Genomic DNA, 17,802 nt, shown 5'->3' with positions numbered 1-17,802 from the left:
CCGCCAAACTCAGACTCATCCATCAGATTGACAGACAGAGAAGTGTGATTGGTCACTCCAGAGAACACGTCTCCACTGCTCTAGAGTCCAGTGGCGGCGTGCTTTACGACTGCATCAGACGCTTTGCATTGCACGTGGTGATATAAGGCTTGGATGTAGTTGCTCGGCCATGGAAACCCATTCTATGAAGCCCTCTACACACTGTTCTTGAGCTAATCTAAATGACAATGAAGTTTGGAGGTTTGTAGCTATTGACTCTGCAGAAAGTCTGCAACTTCTGCTCACTGTGCACCTCAGCAAGCATTTACCCTGCTCTGTGACTTTACGTGGCTTACTTCATGATTGAGTTGCCATTTCATAGAGCACACAATGAAAATGGCATAAATTTGACATAGGGGGCAACTGGATATAGCGCAGCATAGTTTGAAATCAAGGATTTTAAGTTTGTCAATCGTGTGTCTCCTGTGGAGCTGAACACTGCTGTATGCATTCAGTACGCAGAGTACACCTGTTCTTTGCGGTCTACAAATGCACACTTCAGAAGATGTCACAGCCAGATTCGACTATGTCTGCAAGTATTGTGAAATTAAATTTTAATTTCAAAGATTTGTTTAAATTATACATTTAAATTTAAATTATTTAATTTAAATTGTTTAAATGCGTTATTTGCTCAATACTGACAGTTGCATTACAAATGAAATATTCCTTTTTAACTTTGTTATAACAGTTCTATCTAATAACATTACAAATGTTCAAAGTAGGGGAATGTTGTGTGCTCAGGAGCTGACATTCTCTGTGCCATCAAAAACTAGGAGACAAGCACACAAACATAAAAGTCCCACTTCTGACACACTTTGGCCAAACAGAAAACCTTACCAGTCGATGTAGACATTTTGACCATGACATTATATTGGTTGACCACTAATTTCTGGCCTACTTTACATAACAAAATGGGCAAAAAAAGTAAAGTCAAGATTGTTTCAAGTTTTTCGCTCACTCTTTTTTGAGGGTCTTCAAGTTCCAGAGCTGCAGACTACCATCTGAGAATCCGACAGCGAGCTGGTTGGTGCGTTGGATGTACTGCAGGGCTGTCGCTCCAGTACCTGTGGGGCTGCTGAGCTGCAGACACAGGTGTCTACCCTGCTGTGTCACACCCTCCCGTAACCGAGGGATCTCAGACGGAGATTTATTGACCACCTCCAGATCTGTAGCCAAAACAAATTAAAACGGTTTGAGACGATTACAGAAAGGTTAGTATCTTTTTAGATTCATCCTTGTTCACTGCAGTAAGAATAAACTGAACTAAATTTAGATCCAAATAACGCCTGTTTCACACCGCAAGCGTGAGCAGCGCGTGAGCTGCACTTCAGCGTAACTACACCGTGACTGCAGCTGCAGACGCGCGAGTGTATTCACACTGGAAGCGTTGGTGCAGCGTCACAGCAGCGGCTCCCACAGTGATAGAGCCTATACCTGTCTGAGTATTAAATACTAAACTAAAATAAATTATTATATTTTCTGCCTAGTTTACTTTACTTTTTATAATACTTTCACCCAAACTGAATAATTAAAACAAGTTTAAATGGGTAAATCTTCTACAGATGATTTTTATTCTTCGTTTTTTTTGCTGCATTTTGAGCGCTTTTGTGATATTATATTTATTTTGTCCATCAAAAGTGTGCTTTCGCTTTGCACCGTGACTGCAGCTGCAGACCGAGAGCCTTTACCTGTCTGAGTATTAAATACTAAACTAAACGAAAGTTTGTTATATTTTCTGGCTAGTTTACTTTATTTTTTATAATCATAACCATACTTTCACCCAAACTGAATAATCAAAACAAGTTTAAATTGCTAAAATCTTCCACAGATATTTTTATTCTTCGTTTTCTTCTCTGACATACTCCAGTTATTGTTCAAATACACTACACGTGCTTCCTGTGTGCATTTTAGGCACTTTTTGTGTGAAATCACATTTATTTTGTCCTTTAAAAGTGTGCTTTCACTTTAATTGAGCGTCAGAAGCGTCAGCAGCGCAGCAAAAATAGGCTCGCAGCCGAAACCCCCGCTTCACTGCTGCTCACGCGACGCTCCTGCTTGACGCTCACGTGCTGCTCCTGCTCCCGGTGTGAATGCACTCATTGATTAACATGGGCGCCGAAAAAAATACGCGCTGCTCACGCGCCGCTCACGCTTGCGGTGTGAAACGGCCGTAAGGCTGGACGATTAATCAAAAAATAATCAAGGTCTTACAAGGACTAACTACTGTTTATAGCAATCACTCTCATTAATGAGCTCAAATAAAATGTACCTGTACTGTGATAATTTATCTGTATCTGATTTAGAATGAGTAGAAACTTATAAGAAATGATGCGTATTATATGAAATAATCGTTCATTAATTGTAATCGAGGTAGAATGTTCAATTAAGCAAGATTTTAGTTTTAGGTCCTAACCATTCAGCCATAGCTCCAACCCCAATTAAACACACACATGAACCAGTCAAGGTATTCCTAGGCATTCTAAACCTTTCCAGGCAGGTGTGTTGAGGCAAGTTGGGAGCTAAACTCTACAAGACAACAGCCATTCATGACAGGAGTTTGAACACGCCTGATCTAAATTATATGATACACCAATCACAAAAAAGAAGAAAAAAAATGTCCCACCTGAAGCCTCCAGTTCACTCTGACTACAAGACAGGTCATCCAGGCAGAGATCAACCAGCAGAACATGACCGATGTCTGTTACCACTGCAGCCACACCAAAGAACCAGCGCAGACTCTGATGTAGATGTTGTGTGCTAGCACTGGCCCCTCCGTAGCTAACCAGGGGCTCAATAGCTGTGATCTGTGAAAGCAGGTGATGTTCTTCTTAATAACATGATCCAATAGGGTCTTTTTTCTTTTTCTTTTATTTTAATAAACATTTTATGAAATATTTTGAAAGCAATTTTATTATCAAAGGACTCTGCAACATATAACCATGTTTACACTCACTCAGGGTTATTAGTTAACTAATAAATAATAAAAAACTTGACATGAATAACAAAACTGAAATTAAATAAAATTACATAAATTAATTTTATTTCAACATTTCCGCCACTGTCGCCAATTAGTGTTAATTTTGTTAAAGAAAATATGACCTTTTTTGCATTGACTAAGACGAGATGACACAAACGTCCTTAAACGATAACTGTGGCTATATCATGCAATATCGTTGACTAAAAAAAGCCCTAAAGAACTAAAATGTAGTAAAACATTTTTTATAAGAACTTGACCACAATCACTGATTTATGACCAATCACAAAATAGTTCGGAAAACCAACAAGAAAAAGTTCTGTTAAGATGTGTCGAGAACAAGCTGTGAGAACTCCCAAACCAGGGCATCCCTGGGAGAGAACACTTGTTTCTTGCAGAGTATGTAATGGCTAGAGGTCGACCGATTGTGGATTTTACCGATACCGATAGCTAGGTTGGGCCGCGCTTCCCGATAACTGATTAATCGACCGATAGACTTTAAAAAGATACTAGATTAAAATAATAATAGTAATAATAATAATAATAATAACAAATAAAAAAAAGTGCTGAACTTAAAAAATAATAAAATAAAGAATAAAGAATAAAATAAAGGAATAAAAAACAGTACTGAACCATGAAAATGTCCTAAATTGCATTTGTAAATATGAATATATTAAAATGACAAGTTCTAACAGAAAAAAAAATCTACAGAAAATAACTAAAACATTAAAATATTACAAATAAATGTTTCTTTAGCTATAACCTAGAAACATGTAAGTAAATGTCAGGTAACAGATTGCAAGTCCCATTTTTAACCAGGATTTATTAGCTTATTTAGCTAGCTTACATGAATGATATGCAATATATATTTTACACCGTGTAATAATAGTTGTTGTTATTATGACAAATACAATTGTATCTTAATCATTAATGTTAGTTCATAGTGCATAAAAAAGGTTAACGAATAAAACTAACAATGAATAATACTTCTACAGCAGTTATTAACCTTACTTAATGTTACAAATGTAATATTGGATATAAAAGTATTATAATGGATTATTGTATTATATTAAGTGTTATTATATATAAATCCAAACAGTTTGCTTTTTTAGAACACGACGGTTTTCTTATCAAAATAACAAAATATGTATTGAAATCGAATGCATTTCTGATGTGTTTATATTTCTGTCGGATGCATGACTATACAGTTTGGTTTCTTACATCATTAGTGGTTACATCGTAGGGGTGGGCGATATCTCGATATTTAAAATATATCGAGATATTTTTTCAACTCGATATGGATTTGGACATATCGTATATATCGATATATTGTTTATATTTAATTCTGATTCCGCCACTTTGCTTGTTTGCCTTCCCTGTGCTGTGCTCGCTCCCGCTCGCGCGCCTCCCGCCTCCTGCTTTTGTTCCCCCTCCCCTCGCGTGTCGTCTCAGTGCACACGGCGGCGTCCGCAGCCAGGTGGGGATTAGTTATCAGTTATTATCAGATTAGTTATTAGTTATATGTTGACAAGCGCGCGCGTCGTTCAGGACTCAGTTAAGAGACCATGTTTTCCTTCTAACACAACTGCTTGCTAAAATTTATAAAGAAATATTAATGTTCATCATAGTTCAAATCGCACGTTTCACCCACAGTCAGGTGATTGACACTATTGGTGCGAGACGCACTCTCAGTCGTAATCATGCCAGTTTATGATTTGTGTCTAACTGATCGCATGGTTTTCGGTTAAAATGTCAAAATGATCGCATATCATTTGAAAACATTTAAAAAGTATTGCAATATCATTACTATGATTATTTTGTCAGCTTTATCACGGGATTGTGATGAACAGGTCTATGCATGTTTTAACCAAGAGGGAAAAACGCGACATCCCGGGTGTCCTGAGACACGCGGTGCTCTTCTGTAAGTTGCACTGTATCATATTATCATATAGCCTACCTTCTGACATTCATATTTCATTCTGTAACTGGAAAAGAAGTGAAATTCAGCTCATGTGTAGCCTACATGATCCGCATGATGAGTTTGAATTTGGTCAAACTCATGACAAACATCACTGTTTAAATTTTGATAAAAATTTAACAGGAAATGGTGTTATGACAAAATCAGTTTATTTATATCTCAGTCATGCCCCCATCTTTCTGCAAAATGCTTACTGTTTTACTGTTAAGTGTAAAAAAGGGAGTCTTTGATTCATCCTTTGAAAGCATGAAATAAATGAAAAGAAGGCAATATTATTTATTTTCTTTTACAGTTAAATTATTATTATTTATGTAATCAGGGAGTTTTTTTTTTTTAAATGTCGCAAAAGCACTTTGTGGTATTTGGCATATTTGTTTTTGCTGTAGTTTTTAGGGGGTTATTTTTCCTGTAAAGATATCGAGATATATATCGTATATCGAGATATAGCAAAATATATCGAGATATATTTTTTGCTCCATATCGCCCAGCCCTATTACATCGCTTTAACTGCTTGAGGTAAATGTTACTGCTAATGTTAGCATCCTCTCAGCCTTGACGACAAAGTAAAGTACATACATACTAATGTTCTTTTGCTGCTAAAGCATCTAGTCACTAAAAGAAATACTTTATAATGATTTGGCAACATGTACTGAAGTGTTCTGTATTCATACCATTTCCCTTTCGCCGTTTTAAACGCGTCAGACGTGTCAGTGCGCTCTGTGCAGCATGTGCTGTGAAGCGCGCAGCCTCACCTGTCCTCACGTGTTAATGTAAACAGTGATAAGTTTTTTATTTGGCCTCTAGAGGCCACTCTTGTGCTATATATTGCCAGCAGACCCTTCTCTGAGCTCTCGTGGCTACTGTGTAATGACAGCACCCTTCTCAGTCGCTCCCGCAATGGACGCAAACCGGAAAAACTATCGGTATTGATTTTTGACGATAACGATTGTTCCACCAATCAGCTATCGGTGCCTTCTCATTGATGAATTGTAATAAATCCAAGCATGGATCTATTGACTAATTGCGATTGTGTTTGCTGAATAAATGCACATACTGTGTGAAAAAGTCTTTTTTTGCTGTATGGCCAATATGATAGCCTATAAAAAAATCATTAAAGTAAATGAGGTAAAATAAACTGTGTGTATGGGTCGACATTTTCTTGATGCTTATAGGTAAAAGTGCAACAATAAATATATTCCTCAAATCAAATGACAACAATCATTTTGATTATAATTTAGACAAAATGATTTGTGATTGTCAATGGAGCATGACGAAAACTACACTAAAATGCTCAGACATTTAGCTGACTAAAACTTGACTACACAAAAAAGGACATGGTTGACTAAATATGATAAACTATAAAGTGCATTTGACTCAGGACTAAGACTGACACTAAATTAAAAAATAGCTGACAAAATCAACACTATTGCCAAGGCAACATTTTCATTTAGTTTAACTTGTCCTAAAGATGAACACACACAGCAAAAACTAATTAAAATACTACTAGCATAACACTGCACTTACTCTGCCTGGGATGACCACAGCCTTGACAACACGGGAGATGCCAAGATCATACAGACACAACATGCTGCCCTCTGCTTCCTCCAAACCAATGAGCAGCCCTGTTCGCTTCAGCCAAAAGAAGTCCCGCACCGCCAACACTGTAGGTTGCTGCTCAGACACTCCACTAAAGCGGTAGGCAGAGAAACGTTCTCCAGAAATGCCATGGACGACCTCCAATTGAGGCCCGCAGGCAAGCCAGGACAGTCCACTCTTCCCTGTTTACAAGAAATAAGAGCTGTCAGTAAAAGGTAAATGGAAAATTTAAGACATCTAAAATTAAATGACTACTACTTAATTATAATTAAGATAATGCAATTAATAATTAGGGCTGCATGATATATCCAAATATCTCAAATTTACATAATGCAATATGCATATTAGAGGCCAATCGATTTATCGGTCTGCCGATTTGAGCGCGGGCAGATATATCGGGACCTGCTTTGCACAGATGTGCCACGATAATAACGCAGGCCCACACGTCTCAATGCGCAAATATTCTTGTTTGGAAACACCAATGGAAAAATGTGTCAAAATTTTGACTAGTACTGTACTATACTAGAATTTCGTAATAGTACTATAATATACACAAAGAATAACGGCCGATATATATCGATACAATATATATTTTTTTAACTCCCTAATATCAGCATTGCCTGCCTGCATTGAAGCATCAAAAATACATTTTTGTCCAAAAATAACAAAAACTACGACTTTATTCAGCATTGTCTTCTCTTCCGCGTTTGTTTTCAAACCTTAAATAAAGATTCAAGCGGTCATGAATCAGCATATTGATTCACGATTCTTCGGATCGTGTCAAACTGCTGAAATCACACAACATTGGCGATCTGAATCATGAATAAATAAGCTGATTCATGACCATTTGAATCTTTATTTGAGGTTTGAAAACAGACGCAGTAGTTTGTTATTTTTGGACCAAAATGTATTTTCGATACTTCAACAGATTCTAACTAACTAACTGATGTCACATATGGACTATGATGATGTTTTTATTCCCTTTCTGGACATATAGTGTGCCTACACTTATATACGCTGTCAGACTTAATCTAAAATGTCTTAAACTGTGTTCTGAAGATGAACGGAGGTCTTACGGGTGTGGAACGACATTAGGGGAGTCATTAATGACATCAACTTCCTTTTTGGGTGAACTAAGAGAGGGTGTACTCACACTAGGCATGGGTGCCTCATACCGTGCGGAGTGCAATTGTCCCCCCTTCCTACTCCCCCGCTGGCATGCACTCACACTTGCACTTAACATACCGGGCACGCTTGCATCATTCACGATGACATTTTTTGTTTTGAAAAAAAATAATAACGAAGAACGCTTTCGCTAATAGACTGCCTAATAAATGTATAATTTATGCCGCACAGTGATTTTCACTTGACTGCACTGCACGGAATCTGAAGATTATTACGGAGGCAGCTGACTCCAATGGAGGAATTTACAGCTTTACTCGCAAACTACAATTCATGTTAAACAATAAGGTGATAACCAGGACCATTATAAACATAAATATACTTGATTAAATCGAAAAGTGTATCCAAGATAGGGTTGTAACGGTATAAGATTTTCACTGTATAATAATAGTCTCAGAAAATATCACGGTTTCACGGTATTAAAAACATCTTTATTGTTTTGCTCTGTTTGTTAATATTATAATCATCAGCTACAATTACCCATCAATAAATTAAAACAGATATGTTTTTTTATTTAACATATGGTTTTAAATCAAACTTTTTTTATGAAGAAAAAAAAAAAAAAAAACTTATGAAAGTATGAGCCTACCTTTTTTTTGGGGGGGGGGGGGGGGGGGGGGGAGAAAAATCCCTCATTTGAACAAAATAAGGAATTATATTTATCTTTTTAGATTAGAAAATAAACTAAACTTTAATATTTTTGGAGTTTTTAATATTTTGATATTGTAATAATTTCTGTTACTCTCCAAAATAACGTAGAAATAATTTAAAGGCAGCATATTTTAAATGCGTTGTAATGGCATCTTTTTATGAATGAAGGCCAGTATCACTGACACCAATGTCTCTATGAAACATTATTGACGTTACATTACAGTATAAATGAAAGCTACACAATTTCAACATTTATTAGGTTTTAAAAAAAACTTTTAATTTAAGTGAACTTAAAACAATCTTTAAATAAACTCATTATTTTAAAAAATTGTTACCAGTTGCCTTCCCTGTTAGACATATACAGAAATGTAATAGTTATCAAACAGCTTTCTTAACTGCATAAATAATACATTAAATATAGAATAATCATCTTTTCTCTGTTCCCGTTATTTCTTTGTTCATCAGTGTAGCTGTCACTTTAAAATCGTCCACTGCCGAACATGATGCGGATCTAACGCGCAGTCACGCACATCATTTTCTCACGTTCATTTAAGAAGTTATTTAACTATTTAAGACTCCTATTATGAGAATACTCAACAAAACTGACATTTTGACAGCATTCCATTCCCTGTGTTGCCGTTATTGTTTGTTCAAGAGCGAAAGAGAACTCGATGAGTGCACGAGACTGGTGCAACTAACTTAGGGATCTGATCGACATAAAGCGCATTCTCTTGTCATGAGATCGTCAAACGCGCTTGGGCACGATTCAGAGTACGTAGTGTAAGTACACCCTGAAGTTGTGGAAAGAAACCAGATGCGTGTGAATAGGATCCGTGCATTAGGTCCATGCATTAGGTCTTAAGGTCAAATGCCATTTCATTAGGACTCCACAATTTGGGGAAAATATATAATTGCGATTATTCTGGGTTGAAAATTCTGATTGCGATTTAAAATGTGATTCTTATTATTATTTATTTCATTTTTTTACAAATGAAAAGTGTGTATAATTTTGTTTGTACAATGACTTGTAACAATGACTAATAATAATTATTATCATTATTATTACTGCTAAGGATATTTTTACAAATAAGAAATAACCATTACAATATCATTTTCATAATTACAAATTAAAAATAGAGTATGTCAGAATTAATATAACAATATAATACTAATTATTATTATTTTTATAATATTTTACAGAAAACTTATTTTACAAAAAAAACTGATATCAATTTCTTAAAGTCTATGTCTTTAATATGAAATATGAACCTCTTGTGCAACCACTGAGTGAAAAAAACTCAACAAAAAAAGTACATTGAAGAAAAACACGGATTGTCCTATAAATTTATAATTTTTTAAGTTTATTAAGTTAAAATGCATTAAGTATTATTTTTCTTATTCAGGGTATCTGCAGGTTTCACCAAGTCAAATTTAAGACTTTTTAAGACCTTTTTAAGACCATTATGAATAAAATTTAAGACCTATATCACGCAATAAAAAAACATGCATAGGAAATGCAGAATCACTCAATTAGGCTACTTAAAATTATGTTATTTAATTTATTTAAATTGAACAAAGTATTAGTAAACTTATTATTCATAGCTCAATCCCACCAGGATTAGCGCATATACATGTATATATATATACATATATATTTATATATATATATAGACCAAAATTAGTTTTTATTGTGGTGGTCACTTCCATAGATTTGCAAACATTTTTATTTTTTTAAATAATTAGGATGCAACATTAACCATATTATTATGTTAGATGCACAATAGTCACACATGGCAATAAAACTGACAAAATGCATGAATCTTGTTTTGTTATTATCAAAAAAGGCTGGTTCAGTTGTGTGCAATCTATCTTTAATAACACGGTCGCTTGGGGTGGGAACCAACCTCTTGAAAGTAAACCACAGCAATAATTGCTTAATAAAAGTAAAACGTTTTCAAATGATTACGTAATCAAGTAATCGGTCAGTAATAAAATTTATACTTATAAACAAATGACAATAGGACAAATAAATACAACATAAAGATGCATATCTACAAAGAGGAGCACGCCACCGTTTTTAGAAATAGGATTTATTCAACTTCTTTAGACATTTAGATATGTGGGCAAATGCATGGCTCAGTGCATGCATTGTTTTAGTTTGGCAGGGTCGCCGCTAGCTTAGCTTAAAACGCATTTCCCCACATATCTAAATGTAGCAAAGTACCAAAGTTGAATAAGCCCTATTTCTAAAACAGTTGGTGTGTTCCTTTAAGTGTAAGTGCTGTTTCCCCATTATTAACTATTTTAGTGCAATCGGGTATATTACAGTTTTATTTGGTCAGTAAGCAAGATGTTGATAAAGATTCGCCTTCGCGTTCACGATCGCGGAACTGCAAGAACCGTCAGACTCAGCTGAAGAATAAAATCCGTTTTATGCGTCTGTGGGGTACAATCAGAAAGAGGCTCGTGCCAATAACACGAAAGCTGATTTGCTGCAATACATGTGGCATGCTTGTCTAATTTGTAGTTGTAATAGAGCGAACAATAGTTGGTCTAGCGAAAGAAAGAACTACAAACACCACAGAACAAACACACACACACACACGTGCGCGCATGCTGCGGGAGGCGAGAGCATTTCAATGAGGTAGCGTTACATGGACGTAGGAAAATTAAGACCTGTTAAACATTATTTAAGAGCTAGAACGCAGTGCTTCTGCGAATTTAAGACTTTTTAAGGCCTTATATTTTGATTTGGAAATTTAATACTTTTAAGACTCCGCGGGGACCCTGTTATTATTTATTAACTAAAAGTTTAATTCATACTGAAGGCCAGAGGGCGCCCTCGAGCGGAAAAGCCACATTTGCCTCAGAGCAGTAATGACGTTGGTTTTCAGGAAATCCTTTATGTGAAGCTAATGCTGTAAGATAAATAAACAGAAGATAGAAACGCTTTGATTAAACATGATTACAATAAACACAGCTGCAGCTAAATATGGTGTATTTGAGTTCTTCAAGCCGTCTAGGGTATTTTCATAATAATAAAGTATATTATAATGCAGTTCTGATTGACACAGACATCACTGTATAGAATACTATAAAATGCATCGCCTGCCACATCAGCTCACAAACACTTGACTGACGATATGAAGTGAGGTAAAACACATTATTAAACGTCGTCTTTTGTTGAACAGGTTTATGAATGCTTCACTAGTTTGTGAAGATGTGTGACTCCTGTTGCTTTTTCAAACGCACATTATAAGCGACTCAAACTCGCAGTCTTTCTGACAGAGCAGCATTACTCCTGATCACAGAGCAGCTCTTCATGAACACACTGGGCATTCATTTATTTAATTAAAATCGCAGCCATTAAGCTTTCATAATCACACATTACCCAAATCGCGATTGCGGTTCGATTAATTGTGTGGCCCTACATTTCATGCATTCTGACTTATGAACACAAAGAGGTGGTTTCTCATGCTAAACTTGGCCTTTTGTTTTGTAAATGTTGGCTATATGACGGTATTTATCTCCCTAATAGACTCCTTCCGGATTCGAAAAAAATTGCAGAAAGTTTTTTTTCGACTATGGGCCTGTGTGAGGAAATAATAGGTGGAATTGCTTGTATGGACATTTTTTCCGGATGAGTGCATGTGGAGCACGCATCAAGCTTCATTTGGGTTATGGAGCCGTGCCAGTTTTGGCATTTTGTTTTTAGACTACAAAATCAACTATGTTACTAAAGAAGTGTGTTTCTGGTTGTGAGGGAAAGATTGTTCAGCTTCCAAAATAACCCAGTGTTCAAAATTGGATGGAGTTTGTTTTTTCCAGAACAGCAACAGAGTTCTGCAAATGTGTTTATTGGTTCCCTGTCATGAGTTGAAACTAAGTGAAACTGTATCAAATGCCTGTGTTTTGTTGGCAATCGGTGCATGTGCATATAATGGTGGATGTAATGCAAACACAAACGTATGTTGGATAGAAAATTATCCAGAGGGATAATGCCAAGAACGTATTGTGCATTAAACGCCGCTCACTACACATCTCCAAGAGTTCGGCTGTTTTCTGAAAATGTTTATGTTTTATAAATATGATAAAACTAAAGACTCTTCTGAAATATCAAGAATGCAATACTACTCCATGGGTACTCCTGTGGCGGAGTCTGTCAAATAACAAAAGAAAAAGAGAATTTATTTTTCTAGTGCTTTGACATGAATAACTTTTGTAGCTTTTTTATGAATCAGTGTTAATTCATATGAAGACTACAGTGTTTTAGTTTTACATTCGATTATTTAGTTTCTGTATTGTTTCTTACTTGAATGCTACAGTTAAATAGATCTAATTTAGGCCCACCGAAACAACTTTAAAGCACGGTTTATTTTATTTGTATCTTCGTTTTATTGTATTTGTCCTATTGCTTGTAGTTCTTATATTTATTTAAAGATAACTTAAAATAACCATCCACCACTAGTTCAGGTGTCTTTGTTTTCCTGGATCTTCTAGATGTTAAGTTTTAGGTTGATATAACTATATTACTAAGTCGAGCAAAGAGTTTTTGGTATTTAAATATTGGCATTCAATCTTTTTGGTTGTTTACATTGATGTTAAAAGTATATTGTCAGATTTGTGACATTAGATTTTTGGAAAAAAACTGCTGGTCACTTTCAAAAGTTGTAGCTAGGCATGTGCCGATATCAATTTTTCATGTTGCGATTAATTGCTGAAGTTTTATCACGATATACGATATCATCACGATATTGAAATAAGTAGCAAAAAAAAGTGTTGCCATAGCATAACAGCTTTAAGAACTATTTTTGTAATAACAAAAATAACTGAATGTTTAAATACAATAATGCACCAAAAATATATACAGCTCTGGAAAAAAATTAAGAGACCACTTAACATTGAGTAATCAATGAGAAATCATGTTAAGTAGTCTCTTGATTTTTTTTCAGAGCTGTAAAAGTACAATTTTCAAACAGATTAAAGTGCAAAAGAATTAGTCTATAAAGAACAACAGGTAGACTAACAAATTACAATACGGTCTCATTATTTAATGCATTTACTAAGATTGAGCAATAGCTACATTTGGGGCGGCAGTGGCTCAGTGGTTCATGTAAATTGTCTACAAACCAGAAGGTTGGTGGTTCGATCCCCGGTTCCATCTGACCAAGTGTCGAGGTGTCCATGAGCAAGACACCTAACCCCAGCTGCTCCCGACGAGCTGGATGGTGCCTTACATGGCTGACATCGCTTTCGGTGTATGAATGGGTGAATGTGAGGCGATATGTAAAGCGCTTTGGATGGCCATAGGGTCTGTTGAAAGCGCTATATAAATGCGGTCCATTTACCATTTACAGAAAGTAGAATGTTTTTGGTAATGTTAGTTAAGAAATACTGATCATTGTTAGTTTTATCTTAGGTCCATTAAAAAAGTTATTTTGATTTTGATTTTAATGTTATTAAACAGTAACTAAGAAATGAACATTACTTAGAATGATTAATTCTTTATAAGTATTTTTCATTGTCAGTTTGGTAATAATGAATTAACATGTTAACTAATGAAGTCGTATCTCAAAGTTTTACTAAACAATAACAAATAATTAGAACAGTTATAATCATTAGGGCATGTTGTAGTCCAGATTAAAACAATGTTTAAGTTTGAAAATAAATAGCCTATTAAGTCTTTAAGTATTAAGTATTTGGTGCTGTGATGAACAACATTGAGATTACAAAAAACAAATGGTTGTTTTAAAAACTACAGGGGTTTCTTTTGTTTGCGGGGTTTCCGGGGCAAGCGCTGCATTCTGCAGTTCATCAGCGCCCTCTGCTGTCAGTGAGCGGCACTTCAGCAGCACGTCTCCTTCACTCGTTCATGTGCTTCTCATTTACATCTGAGCGTGTGTCCCTTCGACGCAGAATACAGCGATGTTGAGCATTTATACGGTTGATGGGCAAAGTATTCTTGAGTGCATTATAAAAAAGTATTAATTGTTAATAAATTATTATTTACGATATTTTAAAGTGCCCACGATAACAATATCGTGCATATTCATTATCGTGATAAATCGCATTATCGAAAATCGGCACATGTCTAGTTGTAGCAATGCTTTCTTTTCCAAGAAAGATTGTGAAATAAATAAAATGGTATCAGTCTGTTTTTAAATAGATTTTACACACTTAAAGCAATATCATATCACATATTGAATATTGCTTTATTTAACAAAAATCGCATCTCACATTTTTCTTGAATATCGCACAGCCTTATTAATAATCCCATTATTGGTTGAATCATCCCTAACATGAAAGAGGTTCATACTTGGGATCATCAAAACATTTCAGTGCAAAACAATACTTACCAACAGTAAATCTCCCATGCAGCACAGAGTCGAGCGTAACTTCATCCTCCCCCAGAGCGTCTATCGTTACCTCTGGGAAGCGCAGCAAGCTGCTGGTGACTTGGGCTGCCAGGTCACGCATGCTTACTGAAGAGAGAACACATGATAAAAGTCAATATGTTTGCCCTGAAACATCAGGCACACAATATAACTATTTAAACTGAAGGGGAAAAAAAATGCGTTTTAACGTAGTACAAAAATCATGATCAAACATCACTCGGACAAAGACTACGGACAAAGAACCCCTTTCACAACAGCAGTTGTCAGGTCTTTTGGGCCTCCAATGGAGCAGTTGCCACATGTGTCCAGCACAGTTGTGTTTCCTCCAAAAATACAATAAAACACTGATCATCAACTGGTGGGTCTGTAGTCTATTATACAGATGAGCTCATGGTCAGAGAGCCAGGAGAAAAACATATCTCTGCTAACATGTAAAAACAAAACGCAATGCTGTAGAAGTAATGGTTATTGTTAAATTTCAACATTTACCAATACATTTTTGAGTTTTAATTTGTCTGTTAACCTTAGATAATGCACTATGAACTACCATGAATGATCCATGTACACTGTTTTTGCTAAAATATTAATACATGCTGTAAAAATGTATTTTGCATAATGATGTAAGCTGAATTCCTTAACAAATGGGACTTGCAAAGTGTTACCTGATAAATGTGCATGTATGTTTCTAGGTTATAGCTAAAGAAACATAATATTTTAAATGTTTATAATATTTTCTATGGAATTTGTTTTGGCGAACATTTAATTTTATACAATATTTAGCAATTTTTTATTGCTCAGTACTGTTTATTTATCTTTGCAATATAATTATGAAATTTTAACATAGTAATTTTTGTTTTACTATGAGTGTTATGTTGTTGTTTTTATCCAGTATCCATTTTGAAAACTATTGGTTGATTAATCTGTTATTTGCAAGTTCTGCGACCCAACCTAGTTATCGGTAAAAGCCACTGTTGGTTGACCTCAATTACTCATAACATGTTTGTTTTGTTTGAAAGACTTAATTGTGAATAAAGAATGTGTGTTTGTTGTCATTCCACTCATGTTTTACAAGTAAAAAGTAAAAAAGCTAGATGATATTCTAATTAAACTGGTCATTTGAATAACTACGAAATGTCTAAAGTAATTTATTTTTAAATGATACAAAACCACCACACATTTTTTAAAAACGTAATTATTAGGACAGGTGCCTGACCATTCTAATGTAGAAGACCAGGATGTTTACAACATGTCTTTTATGTTTACCCAGCCTTAAGATATAACCACGATAACACTATCTTGGGGGGAAAAAAGCACATCATGTGACTAATAAGATTAGCTGAAAGTCTGTGTACTAGACTAGGAAACGTTTTCCCACAATAACAGCTATTTTACAAGTGAAATGGTTTAGGGACCTATGAAGATGACATCCTTAAAAAAAGAAAACGTTTTTAAAAGAAAATTTGAAGATATTATCAAATGAAATACAGTTTGTAATGAGAGTAATTGCAAGTACTGATGGAGTCAGCAGTCCAAGGGTTGGCTTACAGTCTGGTTCTGTACAAGTTCAAAACCATTGGCTCATGCAACAGTGCCCCCTGGAAAAGGATGGTCATCTAATGAAAACAGATGCAGCCTATAGGACTCATCCATGTGCCCGCGCAGAATACATGTCCCACCCATGCGTGAAACACACATGGCGAAAACGAGACCTGAAATCCAGCTTTATTCCCAAGATAAGACAATACTAGATCAAGTACGCTAAAACAGGTATCTGCGGACATTTCTGTTTCTTTATATTACGGTAAACCTGGCGTTATGGTTTGTCATAACGTGCACTGTCACTTAGCAGAACTCGTCAAAGTGCATTCAAATACATTCAAACGATAGCTGACAACCACTGCTTTCTTCTCCAGGAAAAATAAACGCGTCCTTTCAGTGCCGTCCCTTGCATAGTTTACATAAAACAATCACTTTGCATGGTCTGTAGCGTAGCCTTTGCTGGAAAGTTTCTGTTCTGTCAACCACAGCACGTCATTAGCACAGCTAGCAACGAAATTGTACTGTTAATAACAAACACATAACACAAATAAAAACAAAAAACAGACTCGAATTGCAACGACGACAAGACATTAATTAGTTTAAAAAGCATACTGCGATGTGTAATAAAGCATACGTCTCGCACAAAGCCGTGTTGTTGCGTGAGTTGAGCCCACGCAGGCTGATACCATGAGCCCTTCATATTAGCCGCACAGGCTAAAGAAAACGTTAGCTAACGGTCACAACACGAGACTAAATCAACCCCGCTTTTAACACTAAGGAAGCCACTTAAATGAGTGTTAATACGCCTTGAGCCTCAGAAACACACACACCGCTACCGAATATCCTAATATGACATAAACAGCTGAAAATGATCACATACAACAGCGTTGTACCTGCGCGCTGGTGACGGCCCTCAAGAAAACTGGATTCAAACACGACTTTCGTGGCAACTCTTTTCCGGTCATAATCCGGACTCAGTTCGTACGGATAAACTCTCGTAGTCTAGTTGTGTTGAACTTTAAAGCAGTAACAAAGAAAAAACTTAAATTCCAGTGACTTCAGTGCAAAACGTAATAACTGCCGACTACTGCTGCTTGAACGCAGGCGCCATTTCCACAGCGCTGCAGAACGACTACTGCGCATTCATCTGCTTCAGCCAAATCCCGCGCTACAAATAGTATCGCGAGATTTAAGGCGGCTGCCCTTGACCAGGGAAATTACAGGGGTTTTCATATCCTCAGGATCAAGGATATTATCCTGTCCTTGACTGCGCATTTGTTATTGAAGGCGCTTATTAAAAGATGAGAGTGCATTTCTCATAATCATTGCTGTGCAAATAGTAAATTTTAGACGTGATTTTGTATTGTTTTGTTTCCTAATATTAAATCCCACAGTGGTTTTAATTGCTTACACTAAATTTAATTAGTATCTGGGTAAAGATCTTCATA

General features: G+C 35.8%; 1 protein-coding gene across 2 annotated transcripts in view; it reads right to left on the bottom strand.

The window, feature by feature from the left end:
- Nucleotides 1-17,489, bottom strand: part of ahctf1 (AT hook containing transcription factor 1) — a 32,049-nt gene extending 14,560 nt beyond the window's left edge. For both annotated transcript variants that reach the window (XM_067455890.1, XM_067455891.1), the window contains exons 1-5: nt 17,248-17,489; nt 14,777-14,902; nt 6,516-6,769; nt 2,663-2,843; nt 998-1,205 (exon numbers count right to left, since the gene is read on the bottom strand). In XM_067455890.1, coding sequence (XP_067311991.1) covers nt 998-1,205; nt 2,663-2,843; nt 6,516-6,769; nt 14,777-14,897 — 764 coding nt within the window. In that variant the 5' untranslated portion in view covers nt 14,898-14,902; nt 17,248-17,489. The remainder of the gene's footprint in view (nt 1-997; nt 1,206-2,662; nt 2,844-6,515; nt 6,770-14,776; nt 14,903-17,247) is intronic.
- Nucleotides 17,490-17,802: the final 313 nt, after the last annotated feature.

The sequence above is a fragment of the Pseudorasbora parva genome, chromosome 10 (genome assembly GCF_024679245.1).
Source record: "Pseudorasbora parva isolate DD20220531a chromosome 10, ASM2467924v1, whole genome shotgun sequence".
Classification (NCBI taxonomy): Eukaryota; Metazoa; Chordata; class Actinopteri; order Cypriniformes; family Gobionidae; genus Pseudorasbora; species Pseudorasbora parva.
Note: the sequence above shows the minus strand (reverse complement) of the source record. Positions and strands in the feature narration are given on the sequence as shown.